The sequence below is a fragment of the Lepus europaeus genome, chromosome 9, assembly GCF_033115175.1.
Source record: "Lepus europaeus isolate LE1 chromosome 9, mLepTim1.pri, whole genome shotgun sequence".
In the NCBI taxonomy this organism is placed as follows: domain Eukaryota; kingdom Metazoa; phylum Chordata; class Mammalia; order Lagomorpha; family Leporidae; genus Lepus; species Lepus europaeus.
In genome coordinates, this window is record NC_084835.1 from 105,286,199 (window position 1) to 105,314,025 (window position 27,827).

General features: G+C 47.9%; 1 protein-coding gene across 2 annotated transcripts; it reads right to left on the reverse strand.

The window, feature by feature from the left end:
- Positions 1 to 9,151: 9,151 nt before the first annotated feature.
- NARS1 (asparaginyl-tRNA synthetase 1) lies at positions 9,152 to 25,896 on the reverse strand. 2 transcript variants are annotated; one of them, XM_062201726.1, is made up of 15 exons: positions 25,768 to 25,896; positions 24,677 to 24,756; positions 21,695 to 21,760; positions 21,504 to 21,596; positions 21,328 to 21,417; positions 20,081 to 20,159; positions 19,684 to 19,754; positions 18,140 to 18,226; positions 14,702 to 14,923; positions 14,391 to 14,590; positions 13,900 to 14,035; positions 13,454 to 13,567; positions 11,188 to 11,319; positions 10,765 to 10,896; positions 9,152 to 10,287 (listed from the first exon to the last, which is right to left on the reverse strand). In XM_062201726.1, the coding sequence occupies exons 1-15, from the start codon at positions 25,808 to 25,810 to the stop codon at positions 10,156 to 10,158; spliced, it is 1,677 nt and encodes a 558-aa protein (XP_062057710.1). In that variant the 5' UTR covers positions 25,811 to 25,896; the 3' UTR covers positions 9,152 to 10,155. The 2 variants fall into 2 exon arrangements, with proteins under 2 accessions (XP_062057710.1, XP_062057709.1); XM_062201725.1 differs by having other exon boundaries at positions 24,677 to 24,759.
- Between the last annotated feature and the right edge of the window lie 1,931 nt (positions 25,897 to 27,827).

Genomic DNA, 27,827 nt, shown 5'->3' on the forward strand with positions numbered 1-27,827 from the left:
TTATCCCGCGCGGCCGCCCCTTGCTCCCTCGCTCATTGGCTACCTACCTGGTCGGGGCGGGGACTCTGGGGCGGGGCCAGACGGGAACACGCCCCTGGCGTAGAGCCCGCCCTATGGCACGCTCCCATTCGCTGCCAGGAAGCGTGGTCCCTGGGGCGGGACAAGAGGGGACACGCCCCTCGCGGAGAGCCCGCCTTACTGGAGCACTCCGATTCGCTGTTCGGGGGAGGCGTGGTCCGGAGGGCGGGCCAGACGAGGGCACGCCCCTCGCGGGGAGCCTGTCCGGGCTGGAGCCCGCCCCTGCATGAGATAAGGCCTCCGACTGCGCTGTTGGCTCCTCAACCACTACCATCGAGGTCAGGGCACTGGACTCCTGGTTGTGCTGGACGGATGCCTTGGTGGCATCTGCCAAGCTGGCCAAAACAGGAGCCGCGGCCGCGACTCAGCAGGGGGCTTTGTCAACGTGCCTGCTGCTACTCCTGCCGCTGAGGTGTGGGATGCTGTTGCCTCAGTTCTCCAGTTTGCCTGCACAGTCACACACAAGTGTGCATTACACATTTATGTCACATTCAGTTTCTTTGCATCACCGCTACGCAGCGGCGCTTGCCGGGTGACACTGGAAGTGCAAAGGCCAGCCTGGCAGGTGCATTTCCTGAAGGGAGAGTTTGATGAGGTTTGTCCGTACCCTACTGGCACACGTACCCTCCAACTCACCCACAGAGGTTGCAGGGAGCCAGGCACACACACACACACACACACCCAGTGTCTAACCATCCCCACCCATCTGCCAGCTCCCCCTGTCCATAAATGTTCACAGCATGGCAGACCAGAAAGGTCTCAGGAATCACTCACTGAATAATTATTGAACACCTCCTGTGTACACTGGGGAAACAGCAGTGAACACGTCCAACAGGGGACTCATAAGAGGGTTAGGGGTTGTACAGAAATAAGTACAATATGCACCAGGGGTCTTCAAAAACTAACGGACAGTGAGCATTAAGAAAGAACTATGCATGAATTCCACTGTATTTTTTTTTACTCTAGAAAAGACACTTAACTTTTAATTCCATTTTCCACGAGCTTCTTTGTAATATTTTGAACGATGGACCATCATAGGGAAGAATGAGCAAGGTTGGGGAGTGAAGAGATGCCAACTCAGGGGCTCGGAGACGCCTCCCTGCAGCTCAGGCTAAGGCCTGAAGGAAGGAAGGAGGGCCAGGGGCATGCCAGGCAGAACATTCCATTGAATTAACCTCTTGGCTATTACGGTCTCCTTTTGGTTATAAGCACAACAGAAGATGTCAAATTAAATGGATTGCCTTTCATATGCTCTACCAGATCTTAAATTCAAGCAAATGTTCCCCGAGAAAAGGGGAGTAAAACTTGCCCCAGGTATCAAACCACCTAACATTTTGCTAATTATAAAATCTCATAACAAAAATTGTATTTTTTTTTTAGATTTATTTATTTCATAGGTAGAGTTATACATAGGGAGAAGGAGAGAAAGGCCTTCTATTTGCTGGTTCAGTCTCCAGATAACCGCAATTGCCAGAGTTGAGCTGATCTGAACCAGGAGCCCAGAGCTTCTTCCGGGTCTCCCATGTGAGTGCAGGAGCCCAAGCACTTGGGCCATCTTCTGCTGCTTTCCCAGGCCATATCAGAGAGCTGGATCAGAAGAGGAACACCCAGGACTTGAACTGGTGCCCATATGGGATGTCGGCGCCAGAGCTGGAGGCTTAGCCTACTATGCCACAACTCTAGCCCCAATTCTGTCAATTTTAAATTGCCCTTTCAAGAGGTGATCTTTATGGAAAATCTACTTCTCTACCAAAAGCCTGAACCCGTTTCTTCTAAGTGAACTATAAAGGCAGCACACTTAGCAATGCTGTGCTAGCAGAAGTGTGGACAAGGCCGGAGAACTGACAAGGGCAGGGAGCTTGCATGTGTGAGTTAGATGAGCTGTTCTCAGTCACCTCTGGGAGGCCCTGGGTCAATCACCCCCGCCCTCCTGGCGTTGGGCCCCTCCTGCTAGCGGGAGATAACCGGCTTCTGGCCCCTCCTGGAGAAAGACTAATGATTGGTGAGGAGGCATCAGGTGCCAAGTCCTACAGGCTCAAAGGCGACGGCGAGGACAGGTTAAACGTGGACCTGACCGGATGGAGGCAGGAGCTATCCCGCAGGCTTTATTAAATATATCAAAATTATATATTTTTAAAAGCAAATTCACACCATTTCATTCATTTTATTCACAGCTTGTACTTGCATTTTTACTGTCTTTAAAAACTCATTCAAAAATCCCTCAGATCTAAAACCTCCTAAGGAGTCATAACTGAAAACAGAACATCATATTTTTCTCCAACAGAGAGTACCATAGCAATCCTTGTTTCTAGTCGGTGGCTTTTCTATTCCACACATCAGCTAGAACAGCTTTCCAACAAGTGTTTACGTTCTTCTGAAATGAAAACATAGAATATGCTTTATAGCTGTCATTAAACACAGTCCTTAAGCCTGAGATTATGAATCCCAATGCAAGTTGCCTAAGAAAACTGAAAAAGCCCTTGAGAGGCTAAAAAAAAAAAAAACTTTGCAAGACTATATGGGATTCATAGACCAGTGTACTTCAAAAAGTTCATGGGAAAATAGAATTAAAAGATAGGGTTTGGGGAGGCATCGTGGCCCAGCAGGTTAAGCCATCACTTGGGACGCCTCCCTCCCATGTCAGAGTGCCTGGTTCAAGTCCTGGCTATGCTTCTCCCAATCCAGCTTCCTACTAACACACCTGGGAGGCAGACGATGATGGCTCAAGTACCTGAGTCCCAGCCATCCACATAGGAGACCCAGATGGAGTCCCCGGCTCCTGGCTTCAGCCTGGCCTAGCCTGGCTGTTGTGGGCATTTGAGGAGTGAACAAGCAGATGAAAGATGTCTCTCTCTCTCTCTCTCTCTGCCTTTTAAATAAGTAGATAAATGAATAAAATACAAGGTTATTTTGATGCAAAACTTCTTTGAAAACTATAATGTGCATTTTCTATGAACTTTTTGAAGATCCTTTGTATACACAGATCTCCAATTTTTTTTCACCAACATAAACTTTTTGAGTTTTATTTATTTTCCTTTTATTTGAAAGGTAGAGAACAAGAATCTCAATCTACAACAGCCAGGGCTGGGCCAGGCTGAAGCCAGCAGCCCCACTGTTTCACCTGTGTGGGTGACAGAGGCCCAACTATTTGAGCCATCACCTGCTGCCTCCCAGGGTGTGCATTCGCAGGAATCTGGAACGGAAGTGGAGCCACAACTGGCACCCGGCACTCTGATACGGAATGCAGCCATCCCTACCAATGGCTCAACTGCTGTGTCAAATACCCTACAGATTTATTATTTATTTGGAAGGCAGAGTTAGAGAGAGGGAGAGACAGAGACGAGAGAGATCTTCCATCTGCTGGCTCACTACCCAGATGGCCACTATGGCCAGGGCTGGACCAGACAGAAGCCAGCAGCCAGGAGCTTCCTCCGGGTCTCCCAAGTAAGCAGGGGCCCAAGCACTCGGGCCATCTCCCACTGCTTTCCTAGATGCATTAGCAGGGAACTAGACTGGAAGTGGAGTAGCTGGGATTTGAACCAGCGCCACAGGTGGTGGTTTACCTGATACACCACAGTGCCAGCACCTTTAATTCCTTTAATAATGAACTTTTTGAAGTATTCGCATGAATATAATTGCATTTTTTTCTTACACATCTTTGAAAAAAATCATGCCAATTCCATTAGCAAACAGAAAGCTACAGGCACAGTGTGTGGGCTGTCTCAGACAAGCAGCACCTCTGCCCCGGTGACTTAATTAGCGAGGAAAGCTGCCACAGACAGCCTGGCCCATCAGCCTGTGATCCTAAACAAAATGAATTTGTTGGCTTCAGCTCGATGCTTCAGGGAAGCGGGGTCTGCCTTTTTCATTATTTGCACTGATTGGCAACTCTGAGCTACACAAACCAAATTTAGATTACTCAACTCTGTCGCCTTAATCAGAAAAAGAACAGAGTGGGGTGGGGGGTGGGGGGAGGCGAGGTGTTCACGCAAGAGAAACAGTGGCCACATGTGACAAATGGTGAGATTACTCAGAGAAGCCTGATCGATGCTCCCCACAACTGCTTTATGACAGAGCCCACCAAATCCAGGCCAACACGATGTGCATTTGACTGACTTGGTGATGGGCTTATCAGTCCTTCCGCACATACTTACTGAGTGTCTGCATTAGAGCAGGCAGCATGGATGATCAAAGAGTGAAAAGGTAGGAGAGGTACTGCACTCTCAAGGAGCTCATCTGTTTATGAAACAAGCCCTTCTATGCGTGGAGTCACTTTACATCAGCCCTATAAGGTGCACTGGCACACAGAACTGCCTTTCTAGAAGACAGGTCAATTCACTGTTTCACAAAAATGCAAAAGATGCATGTGGGGACTTCAAAAAGTTCGTGGAAGATGAAATTAAGTGACAAGTTCATACTGATGCCAAAAATAATTGAAATCTACGTATAGTTTTTTCACGATACTCATTTCCCATAAACTTGGTAAAAATGCCTTGTATGCAGGGCGTTCAGATTTTTTTTTTTTTTTTGCACCAAAATAATCATGTTTTGATTCATTTTTCTATGAAGTTCTTGAAATACCCTTGTATAACATAGTGTCAGGAATGGCCAGGCCATGGAGAGGCACAGAGGTGACCAAGGAATGGAAAGGGCCCGGAACTGCTAGGTTTGGTAGTGCAGGCAGACGGGGCCTCTGCAAAGACGGCCTTTCAGCAGGGGCCTGCAGAGACTGAGCGGCGGGAGGGGGGGGGGGGATGGTTTGCAGCTGAGGGACCAGCCAAGGCTGGGTGATGCACTTGAGGCGTGCAATAGTTTCCTAGACTGCTGGGAACAAAGTGCCACAACCAGGAAGAAATGTGTTGTCTTCCAGTTCTGAAGGCTTTACTAATCCAAGATCTAAGAGCGCAGGGCTGTGCCCCCTCTGAAGCTGTGGGGAGAATGCTTCCTCTCCCCTTCCTGCTCCCGGTGATGCCCTGAGATCCTTGACACGCCTGCCCTGCGGCTGCATCACCCGTCCTTGCCTCTGTCGTCACATGCGTGCTGTCATCCCCTCTCACAGACGCCAATCAGTGGATTAAAGCTCTATCCTAATAACTTCATTTTAACTTGAAGACTTGTGCAGATACTATTTCCAATAAGGTCACATTTTCAGGTACCAGCGGTTAAGATGTCAACGTATGGGGCCGTTGCTGCTGTGCAGCTGGTTAAGCCGCTGTCTGGTTTGTATCCGGCTGCTCAACTTCTGATCCAGGATCCCTGCTAATGTGCCTGGGAAAGCGGCAGAAGATGGTCCAAACGCTTGGGACCCTGGACCTGCGTGGGAGACCCAGAAGAAGTTCCTTCCTCCTAGCTTTGGCCTGGCCCAGCCCTGGCCATTGCAGCCATTTGGGAAGTGAACCAGGGTAAACCGCCACCTGTGATGCTTGTTTGAGTCCCAGCTGCCCCACTTCTGGTATAGTTTCTGGGAAAGCAGCAGGTGGCTCAAGTCCTTGGGCCCCTGTACCCACATGGGAGACCTGGAAGAAGCTGTCTCTCCCTCTCTGTCTCTAATTCTGACTTTCAAATAAATAAATCTTGAAAAAAATAAAATAAAAAGCCAACCCACTTTGGGGGGACACAACTCAACCAGCGGCAGGGATATTAGAGAACAGCAAGGAGACCATGTGGATAAACCCCCAACGCAGGATTTGATTTCCCAGGAAGTTTCCTCCCTGCCCCGGAGCGCTGGGCAGTTGGAGAGAGCCTATGTCCTTCTTGGGGCGAGTGGGACAGTCTCCTGGATTTCCTTTCACAAGAGGGTCAGGGCTCTGGCCCTAACTGCAGGGCCATTCGAGGGGCTGGGTATATGAGGAGGCCATCATGCTTAGGATGGAGCGAGTTCTCTCTATGGGTTATAGTCTAGTGAAACTCACACACACAAAGCCTCAGTGCCTTTCTCTGGGTTCAATCTCCAGCCCTAACCTAACAGCTCTCCCTCTGAGCCCCATCCCTTGATTCCGATGCCCTGAGGCGTCCCATTCACGCTCAGCTAGGATTTAGGGAGTACTGTCTAGCCAATGTGTTTACAGTAGGGGAACAGGAGGCTAGGAGATGCTTCCCCAGTAACCACCTGGGAGATGAGGAAGCCGCTCCTCCAGGTGGGTTAGAACTACTCAGAGGGGCCGGCGCCGTGGCTTAACAGGCTAATCCTCCGCCTTGCGGCGCCGGCACACCGGGTTCTAGTCCCGGTTGGGACGCCGGATTCTATCCCGGTTGCCCCTCTTCCAGGCCAGCTCTCTGCTATGGCCCGGGAAGGCAGTGGAGGATGGCCCAAGTCCTTGGGCCCTGCACCTGCATGGGAGACCAGGAGAAGCGCCTGGCTCCTGGCTTCGGATCAGCGAGATGCACCGGCCACAGCAGCCATTGGAGGGTGAACCAACGGCAAAAAGGAAGACCTTTCTTTCTCTCTCTCTCACTATCCACTCTGCCTGTCAAAAAAATTTTTTTAAAAAAAAAAGTACTACTCAGAGGGCAGGATAGGAGGGCGTTGACGTGGGAGACCCCGGGGCGACAGACCAGCTAACCAGCAGCAGAACGACTGCCATGTGGCCTCAGAAGAGCTCAGACCTAGACTGTGTTAAGGACGTGGACCCCTGGAGGCCACAGGAGTCAACAGTTGTAACAGTGAGAACAGCAGCCCAGGGCCAAGCTCTGGGGAAGGCAGCTGTTAGAAGGCTGTGTTAGAGGGCAGCCAGGGGACCTGCGGGGGAGAGGCCACAGGTCTGTGTGAGGGGTGTGGAGGGGAGGGCAGTGGAAATGAAGACAGCACAGAGACAGACGGTGGCAAGCAGAGGACAGGAGGGGACAGGTAATTACCATCCTGGAGATCAGGGGGAGGTGGAATTAGACAGAATCGGGCAACTGTAAGACTCCCGGACTCCGGGGAGTCAGAAGCACATTCATCAGCCCAAGAGCTGGCTTGAGACAGAGCTGAAGGTGCAGTTGTAGTGCTGCGGACCTCACCCTGTTTTGTCTGTAACTGAGCACGCCTTACACTGCAGGAAGGACAAGCACATGGCGCTGCCCAAATGGAAGGTTTGGAGCTCACCTACGAGAAATGATGGAAAACCCTACGGACAAGTCTCACTGTTGGCTCTGTGCCCTGCACTGTCAGGCACAGGATGGAAATAAAGCCCCCCACCACACCCACCCCAGGAAGCTTATGTGCAAATGGAGAGAGCTATAGAAACAAAAGCCCTCACGGGGAGGCTGTGAGAACCCCTCCCAAAGGAGGAGCTGTGGGGCTGAACCTCACTTCCCAGGCAGACAGAGAAGAGGGCCGGCCTCCAGGGTGAAGTGTAAGGCTTGGAAGGAGGCAGGGCCGCTTCCCAGGAAGCCTTAAACCTCGCTCACGTTCTGGCCTGGATCCTGGATGCACCAGACCAGACTGGCTCTAAGAAGGAACGCTAGGCTGACTCCTGGGGCACACCCCCACTTGGCCAGCAGTTTCTGCATATCAAGTAGTAGAAACTGTAACTACAGCAAATGTATGACCTCTGATCTCTGCAACCATCTTGCGAAGAGGCAGTATTATCCTATTTTATAGACAAGGAAAATAGAGTCAGGTCCCCTGATTTTTCACCCAAGGTTATAGTTAGCAAGGGGTGGAATCATTTTAATCCAGGCACATCCCACTCCAGAGCCACAGCTTGCTCCATTCCTTCAGCTGAATGTCCATGGAAAAAGGCAACAGAAAGGAGGGTTCAGAGAGCCGTCAGGGGGTCTCACCACTCACCCAGCTGTCCCTATCACCCATGTCCAGGATGTGACAGAGCTGTGTCACCTGCTACAGAACATGGTCATAAAAACTTACACTTCAATTCCATTTTCCCACTATTTGAAATACTTTGTATATCTGAGTTATTCTTTGTCTATGCAGCAGGTGTAGCTTGCAGTAGTTGGGTCCCTGTCACACATGTGGGAGACCAAGATGGAGTTCCTGGCTCCTGGCTTCAGCCTGGCCCAGCCCTGGCAGTTGTGGCCATGTGGGGGTGGAATGTGTCTGTGGGTCCCTCTCGTTTAAATAAATCTAAAAACAAGAATGAAAGAAAGCAAAGCAAAGCACAAAGCAGCGCAGCGGCTCCAACTCTGGAAAGCCTCCGTTTCTGCGAGCCGGGTACTAAGTACGTTACCTTAGACGCACACCTGATTTTGTCTCACACACCAAGTACACCAGTCTCTTCAAAGCTGATGTTCCTCACCTGCTCACCACAGCAGTAACAAGCCATGAAGTGAAAGGAAACCGACCAGCAAAAAACGGAGTCATTTAATTGACCAGCGGTTTCCAAATACTCTGAATTACAGTACTTGTGCATCAGGAGAGCCCTTTTATTCTAGAAAACTCTGAATGAAGTATGCTGATTCCAAGGCAGTTATTCAAACTCTGCTGGCATGGGGTCAAGGCCCAGGCACCGCTGGTTTTAAGGTTCTCAACAGATTGCAGGGTGCAGCCCAGGCTGCTTCCGATACAGCTGAGCTACCCTACATATTAAAGACAATTCTGGGAACTCCTACAGGCAGTGAGGTAGCAGTCAAACAAGGTAGAGTTGCCAGAAATGGCTGAGGGACTTTTAAAGGGGAAGTTGATATTTAAGGGCAGATGCTCTATCAGCAATGGGGTTCTGTCCCAACCAACCCACCATACACTGAAAACATCATTAGGCCAAGTGTGCATGTCTTACACCTATCCCATTAACCATAGTTTGGCCTAGCTTAGCTTCAACATGCCCAGAGCACATCCGTCCACATTTTAATGAAGTGTTGACACCCCAGGTAATTTATTGGATATTATTCTGAAAAGCAGGATGACGCACGGGTAAGCTTCCGCACCGTCAGAAAGTCGGTCATGAAGATGAACCATCGCGGGCCCGCGCTGTGGTGCACAAAGTTAAGCCTCCGCCTGTGGCATCTTACTGCATTTGTAAATCTACGTTTAAATATTTACTTCATGAAAGAGACGACAGATTAAAAAATGCAAGAGGTCTGAACTAATGAGACACAAACAGTTCCACTTTAGGAAAATTAAGCCAGCAGAGAGTTTTGGCATGTGTCCATTTATTGATTGCTGGGAATACAGCCTATTGAGAATACACAGCATGCGTCTGGGGGCAGAAATTAACCAAATCTGAAGTGAAGTCACTCAACAAGCCTGCTGTGAGTTAATAAGGTAGCACAGAGCGCACGCGAGGGCACAGTGGGGAAGACGCGGCCACGCAGAGCCGTGAGCCAGGCTCAGCTGCGAACTCCTCCGGAACTCACTGAACCTTAACTACTCGGGGATGACCAGGAAGGAGAGGAGAGCAGTTGCCTCTGTAGTTATGCGGGAGGCTGTGACTCACTTAAAGCCCCCCCCACCCCCGCAACCAGTTACGCTCTTACTTCATATTCTTCCAGCAAGTCCATCTTTTACTATTTCTTCCGTGTCAATTCACAGGCCTTGGAATTCTAAGCAGCTATATGGACTTAGAAGAGTAATGACCGATGTCAAGATTATCTCCATTTGATTCCAACTTCTAGTGCTTGGTTATACCCTGTTCTGGTACTAGATTTTTATGCCCTATTGCCAAATCCCCCCCCCCCCCCCAAGATGTTTCTTGTAACTCACTGACACCAGAAAATGATAGAAACCAAATTCCAGTTACCATTAAAAGGACAGAAAGGTTACGTTACTGGAATGTCTTAAACCATAATTAAGAACTGTTTAATTATATATCCGGTAGATAGAACACAATGACTACAACCTGTAATTGGATAAAATGCTGAAATGGATCCATAACTACAGGACTCCATGCCACACACTTCTCCCAAACTTTGCAATGAATATGCTTTTTCTTGAAATGACAGCAACGCTGCTTGATGTCCAAGCAACATGAACGACTTTTTATGGGAAGAGGAACCAAAAACAGGAAGAGAAAAACAAATAGTTACACGCCAATGGGACAGAAGAGGGACGATTTGGCTTTGTTTTTCCTTTTGGAAAGAGGCAGTCTGCTCCTCGCACGCACGGAGCTCCTTCGTTTATGCTGCGGAAGGACTCGGTCAGGGCCTGCAGCGCTGCACAAACCGAGGGTACAGGCACACGTCTCGGATGTGGTACCGGTTCAGGATCCAGGTTAAGAACCGCTCCAAGCCCAAGCCATAGCCTCCATGAGGACATGTCCCGTATTTTCTCTATGTAAAAATAAGAAGGGAACAGGGGAGCAATAAAGCCTTAGTGTAAATTTCATCTAAGTTACAGGAGTTAACTCATGATGGTTAAGAATCCAACTTCCACTCTGTGTGACTTCACGAACCAGTAGAAAGAAATACTTCAGTACAAAAAGTAACTGGGGGATTAAGTGCCCCCCAGGGAAGAAGCATCTGTTTTTCAGAAGAAAGTGAAACATGGTACCAGATACTGGTAGGCTCTAGTGACATTTTTAAAAATCAAAGCAAGGAGCAAGGGCCCAGTTACAGTTTTCACAGGAATTTAACACAGAACTTAGCCAAAACAAAACTGGCAATACACATGTGCCACAACTATAACCACAAAACTGAATATGGTTCAAACACCAAGTATTACCCCCAACTCCTTCCTTTAAAAACTCTCAATGATACAGAAGTAGTACAATGAAGAAATGTTAGAGAATGTTGAAAACCGGTTTTTACCTGATCTGTGTACCAGTAATAGGGAGCGGGGTCAATCCCTTCTCTCTTATAACCCGCCAGCATTTCTTCACTATCCCAGATACGCATCGAGCCTCCCACAATCTCACCAACGTTGGGCATCAACACGTCCACCTATAACACAAGTCCAGAGTAAAGTGCACAGTTACCAACAGCAGTGCTCTACAGGGGAAATGAAAATCACAATTAAACTCCTAGAGCAAAACGAAGACTAGGATTAATGCAAAAGTCAAACACTACTCTAATTTAACAAAGCATGTCAACCCCACTCAGGAGAGGGAAAAAAATCCACTTCTTGAAATTTACATTTATGGTGAACTATTTGCCAAGAGCCGTATCTTATTCCAAATGATCGACCCCACCCCTTTAAAACAGTAAAATCGCTAATATTCTACCACAACTGACAGATTCAGTGAGGCGGGAGTCCTCAGGGCATCGCTGCATATAGAAGGACTTGATCTCCACGGGAAATCGACACAGCAGGATGGGTTCATTAATGGTGTCTGTCATCAGCCTCTCAGGAGCTTCTGGGATATCCTGAGGCCAGACAAGACTTCATTAACATCCACAACTCCAAATCCAACCAGGCAGAAGTAGCCATTTCACCCCATACCAACATGCCACGACCCGAAACATGAACACACATTTGCGTTAGGAGCCATATCTTCACAAAAGAAATCAAGACACTTAAAAAAAAAAAAAAAAAAAAAACAGTTATAGCGGCCAGTGCTGTGGTATAGCAGGTGCAGTGCCGACATCCCATAGGGGCACCAGTTCAAGTCTCAGCTGCTCCATTTCCAATTTGCGCTCCCTGCTATGGCCTGAGACAGCAGTAGAAGGTGGCCCAAGTCTTTGGGCCCCTGCACCTGCGTGGGAGACCCGAAAGAAGCTTCAGGCTCCTAGCTTCAGATCAGTGCAGCTCCGGCCATTTGGGGAGTGAACCAGCGATGAAAGATCTCTTTTTCTCTGCCTTTCAAAGACATAAATAAATCTTAAAAACAAACAAAAAACCCCACGATTATAAAATGAAGTGTGAAAAGATCTTCTCGTCTCCAGAATAACTCAAGCACCATGCAGTTTGAGGAATGACAAAAGAAAATCCTGACACCTCAGCTGTGAGATCCCGAGCAGCTGTTTCCAGTGCCCCGGTCGATAGAGTCCACTCTCTAGGCCCTAAAGCATAAGGTTACTGTGGAACGCTCCAGAATATCGCTGACCTGCACAGAATATGGTACTAAGCACTAACCTTTAAAGTCTCCTGTTCCCTGCACTTTCTCATACTGAAATAATTACGCCTTCGGTGCTGCTAAGACACAGTTGTAAAACCAGCAACCCATGTCGCACTCCTATGTACATCCACCCTGGATCAGTTAGCCAAGGCATGCTGGGTGATGATAAATCAACTTCTTTCTTAAAGACATCTTTCAGTAAACTACAAATAAATTCAAGCTAAAACTGAACTCCTGTCTCAGTAAAACTGATGGCAAGAACTGGACAAGACTCGGTACTGACACAGAGGGGCTGGCACTGTGGCACAGTGGGCAAAGTGGCCACCTACAGCGCTGGCATCCCTTATGGGTGCTGGGTCGAGTCCCGGCTGCTCCACTTCAATCCAGCTCTCTGCTAATGCGCCTGTGAAAGCAGTGGAAGATGGCCTCAGTGCTTGGGCCCCTGCACCCATGTGGGAGACCCAGATGGAGCTCCTGGCTTTGGCCTGGCCCAGCTCTAGCCATTGAGGCCATTTGGGAAATGAACCAGTGGGTGGGAGATTCTCTCTCTCTCTGACTCTCCCTCTCTCTCTACTCTGCCTTTCAAATAAATAAATAAATCTTAAAAAAAAAAAAAAAAAAACTGACATAGTGCTGAGCCATCTGTTTTCAAACTCTGATCCCTGGAGCCTAGGCTCCCAGAGATATGGAGAGGAAACAGGAATGAGTGGGAGGCAACGATCTCTTTAGCTCACACTGGGATCTCGGCAAACACTGGGGCTCAGCCTAGGCTATAATTAGGGGCAGAGGGATCTTACTGTATATACCCCATTGAAGTCTGAAAAACAGGGATCTGCTCTGGGACAAAGGACAAGACGCACAGGAAAGCAGGCCCTGGACGTGTCCACAATCTCCACCCCAGTGCACACTGGGAGGGTGGCTTCCAGGCTCAGACAATAAGCTGGGTTTATCAGCAGCACCGGCAGGCATTCCCCAAGGCCTCCGCTCTTGGTTTTGCCTTGTAACCAATGTGTATCGTCTCTGACTCTCCTTCCACACGAGGGAGTTCTAGATCACTGCTGTGCGGGCGGTAAGTCACCTGATCCTCCCTCCAGAATAAAGAAACAAATGCACAGACACCATCAAGTAATTCCAAAGGCGTCACCATCTTCTGCAGCATCCCCGCCAGGCTAACGGACCTCGGAAGTCAACATCAACGAATGAGACAGCCAAGGTGAGAGTGAAGGAAGCAGAAGCTCCCGCTCGTTCACTGAGCACTGGCGGAGAGCCACCGTTCCCAGGCTCATCTACATGTGCTAGGTCAAGGAAGCCGCAGGTGCTGGGACTAGCACGCATCTGAGAATCCGCAGACGCCGCCCGAGCTCCTCACCCTCTAGCCGCAAGCCGCACTGCATCAAGTGCAACATGCCACCTTTGAACACCGATCAGAAGGGAACACGTACTTCTCCAAACTCGTAGAAAGTTCCATCTTCCTTCTTTATATTGTGTTCTTTCAGCCACACGATAGCGTCTGAATAGTTCATCCGCTTGAAAGGGCGTTTCGGGGGCTTAAAGCTCTACAATAGAAAGGAAAAATACAGCATATATACAGACACCACTGACACTAACACTTCTATGAGAGAAAAAAACTAGTTACCACTATTATAAATATCATCTCAGCTAGAAAACTAGATGACTACATTCTTAAGATGGAAAACATTCAGAACTCTTCTTAGGCAAGTTCAAATATTCCAAAATTATTAATAATATAAAATTTTAGTCTTCAAAATTTACTTATTTCAGTTAAAAAGCTATCAAATCTACAAAAAAAAAAAAAAAATGAAGGTGAAGACTTCACTGTCTCCTAGAAATGGATTATCATTTTTAATTTGCAACACACCCCACCTACCGGGTTGAGTTCATACACTATGCTTGCGGCGGGAGACTTCAAGACTCTGTCTACCACATCACAAACCAAGTCCTCCAACCGGTTCAGGAGGTCCTCAAAGGTCAGGAAGGGGCACTCGGCTTCCACGTGAGTGTATCTGAAGAATAGGACACCAGCTCAGGGCTGCTCTTCTCCTTACGTCAAGCTTTTCACAACGTTTTTAACATTGGAAAACTGTCCAGAAAGACAAAATCCCAACCCTGAAAGTCAATTTCCAACTCTTCCCTTAGTTTTGGACTCCCCTTCAAGTGTGATTTCTTATTTTTTCTTTAATATGTAAATGATTAAAGCAAAGTGAAAAACTTAGGGATGACGTTAAGAGGCAAAACTTAACAGAGTCTCCCAATATCTTAAGTGTATCTAATTCTTGTGCACAGACATCATTTAACTACACAAAGATTCTTTACAGAAAAGATATTTGAAATAAAGAAATAAATAAGACAGTGTCATACTCAGCCAGGTGCCTTCGTGTCCTGGATTGTTCTGCCCTGTATGACTGCGCGATACAGAAAACATCTCCCAGGGCCGGAATGCAGGTCTCCAGGTACAACTGAGAGGACTGGGTCAAAAACGCTTCTTCCCCAAAATAGTCGAGCTTGAAGAGCGTCGCCCCCCCTTCAACCTGCGTCTGCACTAATGTTGGAGGGGTCACCTGTTCACATGGAAGAGGAGGAATAAATAGACGTCCATGTGATTGCTGCTATTCAAGTTCCAAAACAGCAAACAAGGCAGAGTTTGCAAAGGATGGTGAACACACACTTACCTCATAATACCCCCTATCGAAGAAGTGGTCCCTGAAGCACCTGGTGACCACTGACCGCGCTTTCAGGATTTTGGACATGTTTTCTCCCCGGATCATCATGTGTCTGTTGTTCAGCTGCACGTCAACGTCAGACTCTTCATTGATCAAGTTGTCAGCTCCTCCCGCAGGGGCCAACCCGATCAGTTCCCAGAAGTCACAGCTCAGTTCATGGCCCCCTGGAGCCTAAATTTTTCAAGTGGGTTGGGGAGAAAGATTGGGAGGGAGAAGGAAAAAAACCTTGAACAGTACTGAAGATTTTGATTCAAAATCTCAAATTCTGACTCAAATAAGTTTGGTAAAAACTTATTTCAAGAATCTCATCACTATTAGCCCTACCCTACTAAAAACAGAGACTCAACAATTCAATAGAACATTGATGTCTTTACATTTTTACCCAACAATGTTATCTTGCTATTTTTACCCAAAAACTCAGTGTTGTATTGATATTTTTACATTTTTATTTCAAACACACATATATTTTTAATATAGAAAATAAAAGCAACTGTTAATCCCACAAATGGAGTTAACTACTAACTACTTAACATTGTCACATATTATTTCCAGCCTTTGCCCAATAATTTAACATATTTACCTATACTAAAAAACTTAATTTAGAAAAGTTTTACTGAAAACAATTTATCTTCGGGAGGTATATACACATATATGTATGGAGTAAATATTCACAAGCTACCATAATAATCCTTGAAAATAACTTATTTTAAAAGCAACATATCATGGAATACATAATTATCCTTGTGCCAAACACTAGATACCAAGTAGTATGATGACAATTCCTCCATTTTGCAATCATATTACATCCAAGTCAAACTCAGTGAACTTGACTGAGACATTCATTTTTAATACAGCTTTTATTCCCTTTCAGGAAGATTTCAAGTTGATTACCAGTCTAATTTCCTCCCTCTTGTGGCTATGTGGTACATTTCTTTGTTTGCTTTCTTAGTAATTATAATCACAGAAGTTATCTGAACTACAATTATGAACGATTAACTGCAACTGGTAGGTTACATGCCTGCTGGCTAAAGCATAAACACCTCCAGGGGCAGGTGTTGTGGCACAGAGGGCAAAGCCAACGACTGAAACACTGGAATCCTGTATGGGCGCCAGTTCATGTACCAGCTGCTCCACTTCCAATCTAGCTCCCTGCTAATGCACACAGCAAAGCAGCAAAGATGGCCTAAGAGCTTGAGCCCCTGCACCTGCCTGGGAGACTCGGGTGGAGTTTCTGGCTACTGGCTACAGGCTGACCCAGCCCTGGCCCAGTTCTGGACATTTGAGGAGTGAACCAGAGGTGGAAGGTATCTCTGTCTCTCCCTCTCTCTCTGTAACTCTGCCTTTCAAATAAATAAATGTTTTTGGTTTGTTTTTTAAAAATGTATCTTACGGGGACCATGCTGTGGCAAAGCAGGCTAAGTGGTCACCTGAAGTGCCAGCATCCCATACGTGAACCAGTTCGAGCTCCGGCTGCTCTGCTTCCAATCCAGCTCCCTGCTGATGTGCCTGGGAAAGCAGAGGAAGATGGCCCAAGTGCTTGGGTCCCTGCACCCATGTGGGGGGCCCCAAGGAAGCTCCTGGCTTTGGACTGGCCCAGGACTGGCCCAGCTCTAGCCGTCATGGCCACTTGGGGTATGAACCAATGGATGGAAGATCTCTCTCTCTGCCTCTACCATTCCCTCTGTTACTCTGCCTTTCAAGTAAAATAAGTAAATCTTTTTAAAAAATTACTCATTTATTTGTGACAGAGAGCTGCTGGGTCACTCTCCACATGCCCACAACAGCTGGGTCTGGCCCAGGCCAAAACCAGGAACCAGGAACTCCATCAGGATCTCCCACATGGGTGGCAGGGACTCGGGCCACCATCTGCTGCCTCCAGGCACATTAGCAGGAAGCTGGATAGGAAGTAGAGGCAGGACTCCCTCCCAGGCACCCCAATATGGGGTGCTGGCGTGGCAGGGGTGGCCTAACCTGCTGCACCACAATCCCTGCCCCCATTTAATTACATTTCAAAGACCTTCCAATCCCATTCAGAAGCTGAGGTTGAGATTACTGTGCTGAGATTTGGTGGTGGCTTTTATTTCCACCTTGCTGCAAAGTGATTCACAAGGCAAAGTAGCTGCAGTGTAGCCCATGAGGATTATTCAGGAATTCTGTAAAATCAATTCCTTGAGTTCTTTTCATGAGTGTGCTATGGTTTGAATGTCTGTTCCCGCCAAAACGCACGCTGGGAGGTGCAGGCTCATGGAAAGTGTCTAGGTCATCTGCCCCCATGACTGGATTAACGCCACTGTCTCAGGTGTGCGAGCATGGAGCCTTCAGGATCTGTCACTCTCTGCCTCTCTCCATGTCATGCCTCCCACCCTGGCAGGAGCAAACAAGGCCCTCGTCAGACACGGCTCTTGATGTTGGACTTCTCAGTTTCAAGAAATTAACTTTTTCTTTATACATTACCCAATCCGTGGTATTCTGCTATAGCCCCAGAAGAGGAACACAGACAAATTGTAGAGTGTTATGTATGTAGAGAAGTTAAAGGCAAACTAAATCTAGCAAGTGGTTCATTCCCAAACACCCAAAGTATAAAAGCAGACACAGGAAAATAAGCAAATAAAGAAATGCCCTTGTTAGGCCGGCGCCGCGGCTCACTAGGCTAATCCTCCGCCTTGCGGCGCCGGCACACCGGGTTCTAGTCCTGGTCGGGGCACCGATCCTGTCCCGGTTGCCCCTCTTCCAGGCCAGCTCTCTGCTGTGGCCAGGGAGTGCAGTGGAGGATGGCCCAAGTGCTTGGGCCCTGCACCCCATGGGAGACCAGGAGAAGCACCTGGCTCCTGCCATCGGATCAGCACAGTGCGCCGGCCGCAGCGCACCTACCGCGGCGGCCATTGGAGGGTGAACCAACGGCAAAAGGAAGACCTTTTTCTCTGTCTCTCTTGCTCACTGTCCACTCTGCCTGTCAAAAATAAAAAATAAAATATAAAAATAAAAAATAAAATAAATAAATAAATAAAAGAAATGCCCTTGTCAAAAAAACAAAAACCCGGCGCCGCGGCTCACTAGGCTAATCCTCTGCCTGCGGCGCTGGTACCCCAGGTTCTAGTCCTGGTTGCTCCTCTTCCAGTCCAGCTCTCTGCTGTGCCCCGGGAAGGCAGTGGAGGATGGCCCAAGTGCTTGGGTCCTGCACCCACATGGGAGACCAGGAGGAAGCACCTGGCTCCTGGCTTCAGATTGGCACAGCGCGCCGGCCATGGTGGCCATTGTGGTGGCCATTTCGGGGGGGGTGAACCAACGGAAGGAAGACCTTTCTCTCTCTCTGTCTAATTCTGCCTGTCAAAAAAAGAAAGAAAGAAATGCCCATTCACTGGCCAGCAAGGAACCCAGTCCACTCACCTGCTTGCCTTTGGGTGTCAGATTTAGCATCCCATACACTGCAACACTGCTCTCGGTGGACAAGACCACTCCGTTGTAACACTGACACTATGAAAAGATCACAGTTCAAATTCAGCTATTCACACTGACATTAAATGACTCTTACACACAGAAACCTAAGGGCATTTCCACAAATAAGTTACCTGGTCATACTGGCTAAAGAAAAACCAAGTCTGCCGTTGATTTTTAATGGTAAGAATCGTCCCTGTGAATGATATATTTCTCCACAGCAGATATATAAACATTTACACACTTTATGTACATATGCATGCATAAATGATGATAGCCCATGTCACCTAAAAATATGGACAGTTCGATTTTTTTTAATACAGATCCTTTCTACACTACAGTGCTCAATACACACGGAAGCTATCAGAAGAAAAGTGATGGGGGAACTCGACAATGAGGGATACGGCTGTCAACACTGGGCCCCGCTAATCCTACAGTAAGACAACCACATGGCTCTGGGTGTGATGCAATCAGAACAACACAGCTTTGCCTATGAAGCTGTTGCTTTCAAAACCCAAAAAAGGGGCCAGCACTGTGGCATGGCGGGTAAAGCCGCTGCCTGCAGTGCTCACGTCCCACGTGGGTGCCAGTTCAAGACCCAGCTGCTCCACTTCCGATCCAGCTCTCTGCTATGGCCTGGGAAAGCAGTAGAAGATGGCCCAAATCCTTGGGTCTCTGCACCCGCTGTGGGGGACCCAGAGGAAGCTCTTCGCTCCTGGCTTCAGATCGGCACAGCTCTGGCTGTTGCAGCCATTTGGGGAATGAACCAGAGGATGGAAGACCTCTCTCTCTGCGTAACTCTTGACTTTAAATAAATCCTTAAAAAGATTTTGAAAACCCCAAACCAGATCTAATCCCAATTCAAAAGAAAATACAGAAAAGAACATGTTAAATGACACCAGAAGCATGCAGTCAATCAAATCTAGAATGGCCATTTTTTTCCCCCAACAAATGAACACCAAGGGTAAGGGAGGAAGCAATGTAACAGATAAAAAACTTGAGAGCAATGGCAACTAAAGTAGCAGGATTTTATCTGGCTCCTCATTCTAACTAATCGGCTGTAAAAAGGCACTGAGAATTAATTGGGGGAATCTGACTGGATATTGGACAATACTTAGGTGTTGGGCTAATTTGGGGTGGGCGTGATGATGGTATAAGAATACAGTAATGTAAGGAGGGGGAGCAGAGGGAGGGATCAGTAAACCAGGATTACCAAACTGTATGCTGGTAATTACTGAAGCCTGGTGATGGGCACATGAGGATTCCATTATGCTCTGTTTTATGTGTTGGAAAATTTTCCACAATAAAAGTTTCTCCTCCCAGCTTTATTACTGTATAATTCACAATTAAAAATTATACATACCTACAATGCATGACATTTTCCTAATAAAGGTTTAAAAAGTTTATATAGAGCTTAAAATTCTCAAAACTAACAATAAGTGAACTTAGTGGAAAAAAAAAAAAACTTTCAGTTGTAAGTGAAACAAAATACCTACCAACTCATCCGACAAGACACACTGAAGATAACCTGTACCATCCCGTAATACCAGAAACATCAGATTCTTTCCTAAAAATGGGAAGAGAAATTTAGCCAGAATTTTCAAGGGACTTACAGAGTACTTTTCAGAATTTAATTGTATACAGAGGAAACTCCAAGGTTAAACGTTAAACATTCAAAACTCCCACGTGACCCTCTTCCTTCAAATGGCCTTATTAACCTTTCAATAGTTGTGTTCTCATTTAAGGACAAATTTAGTATATATATCACTGTACCCTTTAAAAAGCCAGCATACACACACACACACACACTACCCTTAAGTGATTTTTAAAACGTTCTCTTCATCTAAGACCAAGAATATTTAAAATAAAGAAAAGAAAAGCTATACCATTCACCTTGCCTCCGCAGCCGATGGACCCAACCAAACACCTTCACTCTTTGACCTCTATAGCCTTCTAATGCATCAATCTTCACCTGTCAAATTAAAATAAGTAACATTTGACCAATTATGTCCTATATCATTCACCAGAATTTTCACAAACACTAGGTAGACCGTAGTAAAGTGTTAAAAATTACAAAGGATGCAAAATTAGAAGCAATCACTCTACTGTGAGTCAGAATCAAATACATTTCACCATATTGGAACGGTTTAAAAAAAATCCAAGTCAGGGCCTGCGCTAAGGCAGGGTGGGTAAAGCTACGGTCTGTAGTGCTGGCATCCCATGTGGGCACCACTGAGTCACGGCTGCTCCACTTCTGATCCAGCTCTCTGCTGTGGCCTGGGAAAGCAGTGGAAGACAGCCCAAATCCTTGGGCCCCTGTACCAGTGTGAGAAACCTGAAGAGCTCCAGGCCCAGCTCCAGCCAGCATGGCCATTTAGGAAGTGAACCAGTAGATGGAAGACATCTCTCTCTCTCTCTCTCTCTGCCTTTCAAAAAAAATTAAAACAAAACAAAACTAATACAAGTCTTCTTTTCTTAGGGCAAAACTGGCAATGAGAAAAACCCAGAAGAATCTCATATACCACTATATAAAATCAATTTATAAATGAATTCACTGGGTCACTAGTAGGGCACCTGCTTCCCCCAGAAGTGACCATCCAAGTCTACACTGAGCCTCTGTTGACCCACAGTTCCTCCATACACTCTAGGACTTGGACAGGAACAAAGATCAGCACTTCGTCTGGGGAGCGGATGGGAAAGGTGGGTAGAGACAGTGATGGTTAGGGCACTCAAAAACCCAGTTCCCTCACTAGGCAAGTGGGAAAGAATGACAACTCATCAGATGACATCCATTCATAGCACGGCAATTTGTCTGGGTTCCAGAAAGAACAGGAGGAAAAGGAAAGCCAATTTCAGAAAATCCTAAGTGCTTCATCTATTTAAACACTGGTGAAAATCACAGATCTCCCCCTTTACTACACGGGAAGGAAACGGATCCTAGAGAGGAGAAAACCCCCTGATCGCCCACAAGCACCGCCAGGCCTGGCCGCCAGGCTTGGTAAAGCCTCGTTCCTATCCCTTCTGCAAGGAAAGCAAAGGCAGCCAACGTAAAGGACAAACCACGGGGCACGGCCCCCATACTCAGAAAAAAGGACTGACGGAGCCAAGTCCAGGACATGAGAGACGATTTCCGCACGTACACATGTCGGCTCTGGAAGACTTGGATCGTTCTTAATGACAATCTTCTTTGCTTCTTCTAGGTTCTTTTCTCTTCTCAAATTATCTTCTGCCTAGTTTTCAGGATACAGCAACGCATTAGCACAGTGTCCAGTGTTCTGCCTCCAAAAAGGTTCGCAGGGGCACATTCACAGCTCACCTCTTTCTTTTCCCGGGATTCACTCTTCATTTGTTCTCTATGCCACATTTTCTTAATGTTCTTCATCTGTGATTTAGAGATAACATCCCACCTCTAGAGAGACAGAGACATCAAACTTTTTCAAGATCTCTATGCCTTGATGAAAATTTGTTAACAAAATAAAATTCAGTAAAATTTCTGGTTCGCCCTACCTCATTTTCTTTCTGCGAATCCACATAAATAGTAGGAAACGGTTCTTTCCCTACCGTCAGCAAAGCCTTGGGTAGGGGGGAGGGAGAGAGAAAAGAGAAATTTAACTTTGCACAATACTTAAAAATGAAAAATCAATTATGAGGCACCTTCAACAATCTAGGACATAGTCAAGAGCCAAGAAGAAAACAATAGAGGCCCTAGAGCCAAAGTCAATGTTGAAAGAGTGGCTGGACCTACCAAGAAACGCTTTGCTCTGTCAAGAGTGGGTGGGGAACCTTTTGTGCACCAAGGGCCATTTCGATATTTATAATAACATTCACGGGCCATACAAAAATACGAACTTAAAAGTTGGCCTGCTACAGATTTATTGAATCTGAAGTCCCGCCTGCAGTTTGCCTTGACAGGAACACACGAATCAGTTTCCAGGGCCTCGTGGGCCGAACGTTTCCCACCACTGCTAGAACCCTTCCGGTGCTTTCACAAATGTTTCCAGCAAGTTCCAACCCACAGCATGCCGTTCCCCAGCTCACCCACACTGCCAACAGAAGAGACAGCTAACGGCACATGCTGACTGTCCGTAGACAACACCTAAAATCAGGGAAGTGTCTAAAATACTTGTGATCCCCTTTCAACAAAATAGTGCTCAACTGCTTAAAAGGCTAGGCTTCATTTAACTTGTAAAATTCTCACATGCAAATATCTCTCTTCACCAATTCTGGGACACTTCCGGCATTATTTCTACATCATTTCTTAATTTAAAGCTTGTGTTCCTTTTTTACAAAGTTAGTTGAGAGTGCATAAAAGATGAGTGTTTCATTAATTGCCTCCAATATTCTTGCAAAATTTCCGTGAAATTATTAAGCCAAATAAGAAATGCAAATGAATTATTATGCTGGCCCCAGGATCCAAAACCTAAAAAAAGGGACCTTTTCAAAAGGGCCATTAGTCCTAAGTCTATGAGTGCTACAGAGGAGAGAGACTGGCTCGTCTGGAAACATCTAAGAGAGTTCATCGTTTCAACAATTCAACAGCACAAAACGTCATGCACTGCCTAACAACATGTTGGTCACCAGAGGACAATGTGTACGACTGCACTCCCCTAAGATTATACTGCCTAGTGACGCGCAGCTGTCTTCATTGGTAAGTGCACAACCACGTTCACACAATGACAAGATCGTCAATGACACACTTTTCAGATCACAACCCTATTGTTAAGTGATGCATGCCTGTATTTGTATTTGCATTCAAAATTCAATTACTATGCAACAGCCTGTACCGACCCCTCCTTTTATATTGCTGGAACTGAAAGAACCAAGCTGTCACTGCCCAAATCAGAATGACATACTTTCACCCACAACCACATTCACCTGGGCCAAACAACGCAGAAATGAAAGAGAGTTCCTTTCTAAGAATCAGAAAGCAAGGCCAGGGAGCAATACAGCGGAAGTGCCTTTTCTTCAGGTCTTTTTGGTCTTGGGTGTAGGAGATGACAAAGGGAATGTCCTTGTTTGGAAAGTGATGCAATAAGACGCACACGTTACACGGCCACCGGGGCTTTAAGGCCTACCACCTTCAGCAGTCAGCCTGCGGCAAATGGGGCTGCCCTGCCCAGCGCAAGAAAAGCATGACAGGGGTGCCACGGCGAAGAGACTGAAGACCACCAGGACTGCTCGGTGAGGCACGGAGTCCATGAAGGAACAGCACCTGACCCAGGATGGCAGCTCTTGTGGCACCCAGTTCACATCCTGAGAATTTCAACAATAAATCACGCAATGTATGTTCTGGTTTTAAAATACTAAAAAAGAAAGCAAGGCCCAGGGCCAAAGCTGTGGCAAAATGGGTAAAGCCACCACCTGCAGCACTGGCATCCCGTATGGGCACCTGTTTGAGTCCCTGACTGCTCTACTGTCCAACCAGCTCCCTACCAATGCACCTGAGAAAGCAGCGGAAGACAGCCCCTGCCACCCACACTGGAGACCTCCTGTGTGAAGCTCCTGGCTCCTGGCTCCAGCCTGGCCCAGCCCCAGTCCTTGTGACCATTTGGGGAGCAAACCAGTGATTGGAAGATCTCTCCATCTCCCCTCTAACTCTGCCTTTCAAATGAATAACTCTTTTTATTCATATGGTATGACCCAATAGAGGAGTGAGTGTGCCAGGTTAGGAAGACTGACAAGAGCTAAATTAATGTCACAACAGGGGGACAGGCCAGGCCTGGATGTGTAGAAACAGCAGTGTCAGGGCCCTGCTTTCCCTAGAATTGTCCAAGGAGAGAACTTCCAATCATCTTCCCATGTGGCAGCTGTAGCCAAGGGATCCTTGCGTTCTGGTTTAATTGGCGAGTCCACGGCTACGTAAGGATGCTGGGCCACACCTTAACGTCATGCAGTTAGCCACACAGCACCCCTACAGTGAGGCCATGCGTTCAAAGAACCAACCCCTTTGCAACTCTACTTGGCTTTCCACGTCAGTGTGCTTCCTGGCAACGTGCCGAACTCATGTGAGAACTCCAGGCCCTGAGAAACGCGGCCTACTAGTCAAGCTGCCCGCTCCAGGGTCACATGCCTGCTCGGGCCCACAGGCACATTTCGCTGTGCCGATACTCATCAGACCTCGGAGGCTCCAGGCTCAGGACCACACTGTGGGCTGCGGTAAAGTCACCACTGGGCCTGCTAGGAGTCACCGGGCCATCAGCTCCGTGCGACTGCAAAGGTGATTTGTGTTCTTACAGGAACTGAAAAACTGGCAAACTGATGCACCAGAGCGAGACATTCCAAGATTCCACACCTCGTTTAAATGTTCACCACACAAGTGCAGACTTTGGTCATCTAATGGCAACCTTAAGGCTACATATCTGCATTCATTCCTAACTTCCCCTTTTCCGAAAAGCGCTCGTCAAAGCCTTGTGCTTGAAATAAAATTCTGACCGGCCACAGAGCCATTAGTAAGCATAGGGTCTGTTTGCTCAGGAGAAGAGACACTACCTTTAGACCTGTTTTAAACGGTTTCTCCTTGGTTCCATCTCCCGTGGCATCGTTGCCCTCTCGGTCGGAGACATACAGCTCTGCTGTTTTACAAAAACGAGAATAAGTTACTCGTCAGTCACCTTATATACAACTACTTGGCCCATTTTTTCCCTTGGTCAACAGAACATGCATTTAAAAAAAATCACCAGAGTTCAAAACAAACCTGCATCGCCCTCGTTTTCCCACTGCCCTATTTCAGGGACACTCCTCTCCCAAAGACACACTGGCTATAGACTAAGCTTTCCAAAACTAACTTGGACGATTTTTAACGGGTGCTACTGCTTCTATCTACTTGACTACCTAACAGTACAACGAGGGCTTGCAAGGCGGCCCGACCTAGATGGGAATATTGTGTTGTACCTTAAAAGCCAGGGGGACCCTGCTGGAGGGCGTGTGTGTGTGTGTGGGGGGGGGGGGGGTATTTCTCCATCTACAGACTAAAGAAAATCACCACCATCTGGAGGCTGAAATACATACACAGCGCAAGCCGGGACACAGGTGGCAAATTAAAAAAAAAAAAAAAGCCAGTCGCCCCTGGTCTTTAAAGCCAACGGGAGATCTGAGTTTCACAGATAGCAGAGGGCTGCACACAACCGTAATCCTCAACCGTGACATCCACGCAAGCCTCTTGCGGCTCTGCTTTTGCCCACTGCCCCGTATGGTCTCCCTGGAAACCTCGACACAAAACGAGGCTCTGCGGAAGCGCATTAAAACGCTGGAGTCGCTCTCCTGACGATCCCCGTGAAGACGCGCAGAGTCTGACCCGTCCCAGCGCCTGCACCACGGCGGCGACCCGGCATTTCTTGCCTAGGGAGGGGCCCAGGGCGGCCGCCATCGCAGCCCCGGGCACCCAGGGCCCGAGCAGCGCCCGGGCCGGCCCACCAGGTCGCGGTCGCGGTCGCGGTCGCGGCCAGGCCCCTGGCTGCCTCCCTCCTGGCCTTAGTCCCGCACATCCGTCTCCCAGGCGCTCCCTTCCTGCTCCGGGCTCGCAGGTAAGCGCCAGGACTCGGCTGCAGAGAGCACCGCGCCGCACGCAGAGCATCACTCACCTAGCACCATCCCTGCGGTCGCCCTGGTCACCTCCAAGGACATCGGCCTCAACGCTACCGCCGCCTAATCGCCCCAACGTGCTCCGGAGGCTCCCCGGACTGGAGCGTTGCATCATACAGCGTAGAGCCGAGGTCGCACGCGTGAGTCAGCGCAGCGTCGCGGCTCCATTGGTTACCGGAGATGGGCGGGTGGCGCTGAGGACGCCATCTTTTGTCAGGGCAGAGGCAACTTCCGGTCAAGAGGTGAACTGCCCCTCCTCGAACGTTTTTGGGTTCTTGGGACGCCACCCAGCCGGGGACTCCTACGTCCCCAAGCCTCAGACTTTTTCCTGGAAATCCAGTTCGGTACCCAAACCTCAGACTTTTTCCTGGAAATCCAGTTCCGCCCCTAGCAGTAGGTGCGCCTGAGCCCCTGGGAACCCAGCCCAGGGGTGTCGTTCTAGGCACCCAGTTGATGGAATACTAGTTGAATTAATGGCAGCAGCAAATGTATTGAGCGCCTCCCCCACCCCCCAATCCCTAGAGGGGGTGAGAGATGGTGGAGACGTGGCTTAACCCACTGCACTGCAAGGCCAGCCCCAGGTATGGAGTTGTTTTTTAGAGTTTCTTTCATATCAAAAAAATTTTCCTTTGCCTTAAGGACAAACTCTGGGATTCCACTAAGTGGGGGACACCCTTTTGTTTAGTGCCTGTTAGGGAAACTGAAGCTCGGGGCAGGCGATTTATCCCAAGACACACAGAAGGGAGATCCAGAATTCCACACCACGTCTGTGTTCCGAAGCCCTAGTCCTGTCCACTACGTGGTTATGGCCTTCCTAACAGCAATCTTCAAAAGCAGGAAAATTCTCTCATATGGGCGCAATTCCAGTCCTGGCTGTTCCACTTCTGATCCAGCTCACTGCTAATGCACCTGGGAAAGCAGCAGAGGATGGCCCAAGGTCTTGGACAGCTGCCACCCACGTGGGAGACCTGGATGGAGTTCCTGGTTCCTGACTTCAGCTTGGCCCAGTCCTGGCTGTTGCAGCCATTTGGGGAGTGAACCTCTGATGGAAGATATCTGTCTCCGTCTTTCTCTGTAACTCTGCCTTTCAAATAAATCTTTAAAAAAAGAAAATAAAAATAACTGCATACCTACATTCAGGGCCTATCCAGAACATGAACCAAATACTTCTCATAAAGAATATTTCTCTTGGTTTCATGAACATGGCTTTTCCCTCTTTGCTGAGTGTTTTCCGTTTGCTCATGAACTCTCCATTGCTGCAAAACAAATTACCCACACCGGAGCAGCTTAGAGCAAGGAATTTGGAAGCTTAGCTGGGGGCTCTGGCGCAGGGCCCTTCATGAATCACGCTCTGGGTAGGGGCTACCGTCAATTGGGGCTCACCTGGGTGAGGATCTGCCTCCAGCCTCACTCGCTCATGGCTGCTGTTTACCAAGTGAGTTCCCCTAAACTGCTACTGACAAAAACCAAGAGCAGCTTGTGATGAAAGAGAGTGTAGTCGTTAGCTATTGCTGTATAATAAATATAATAAATTACTCCACACTTCAGACAATATTTATCATCTCACGCTTCTCTGGGCCCAGACACTAGACGTGGCTTAGCTCTCAGCCTCTGCCCGAGTCTGCAGAGGCTACCATCAAGGTATCAGCTGGGACTGCGGCCATCTTAGGATAAATTAAGGTTCTTAAGTCTCACCTGGCATGGCTGCGCTTCCACACTCACTCACGCTGGGGATGGCCAAGACCTCACTTGCTACGCGGGTTCTCTCTGGAGTGAGCGAGCAGAGGACAAGAAAGGTATGAGTCCCGTCCCTAGTGGTTCTGCCTCAGAGGTGACATCCCGCCACTTTTGTCCTACTGGCTTAAGTAGAACTGGGCTACTAGGTCCTGCCTGTAGGATACTTAGAGGTGGGAATTACAGGGGCCCCCTTAGGAAGTTGCCTGCCACAAGCCACCGAAACCGAAGCTTCGGTGCCTTTTGCTAAGTGACATTTCATCAGCGGTGCCACATTCTGGTCACACAGACCAACGCTGGTACAGCAAGGGAGGGGACCACACAG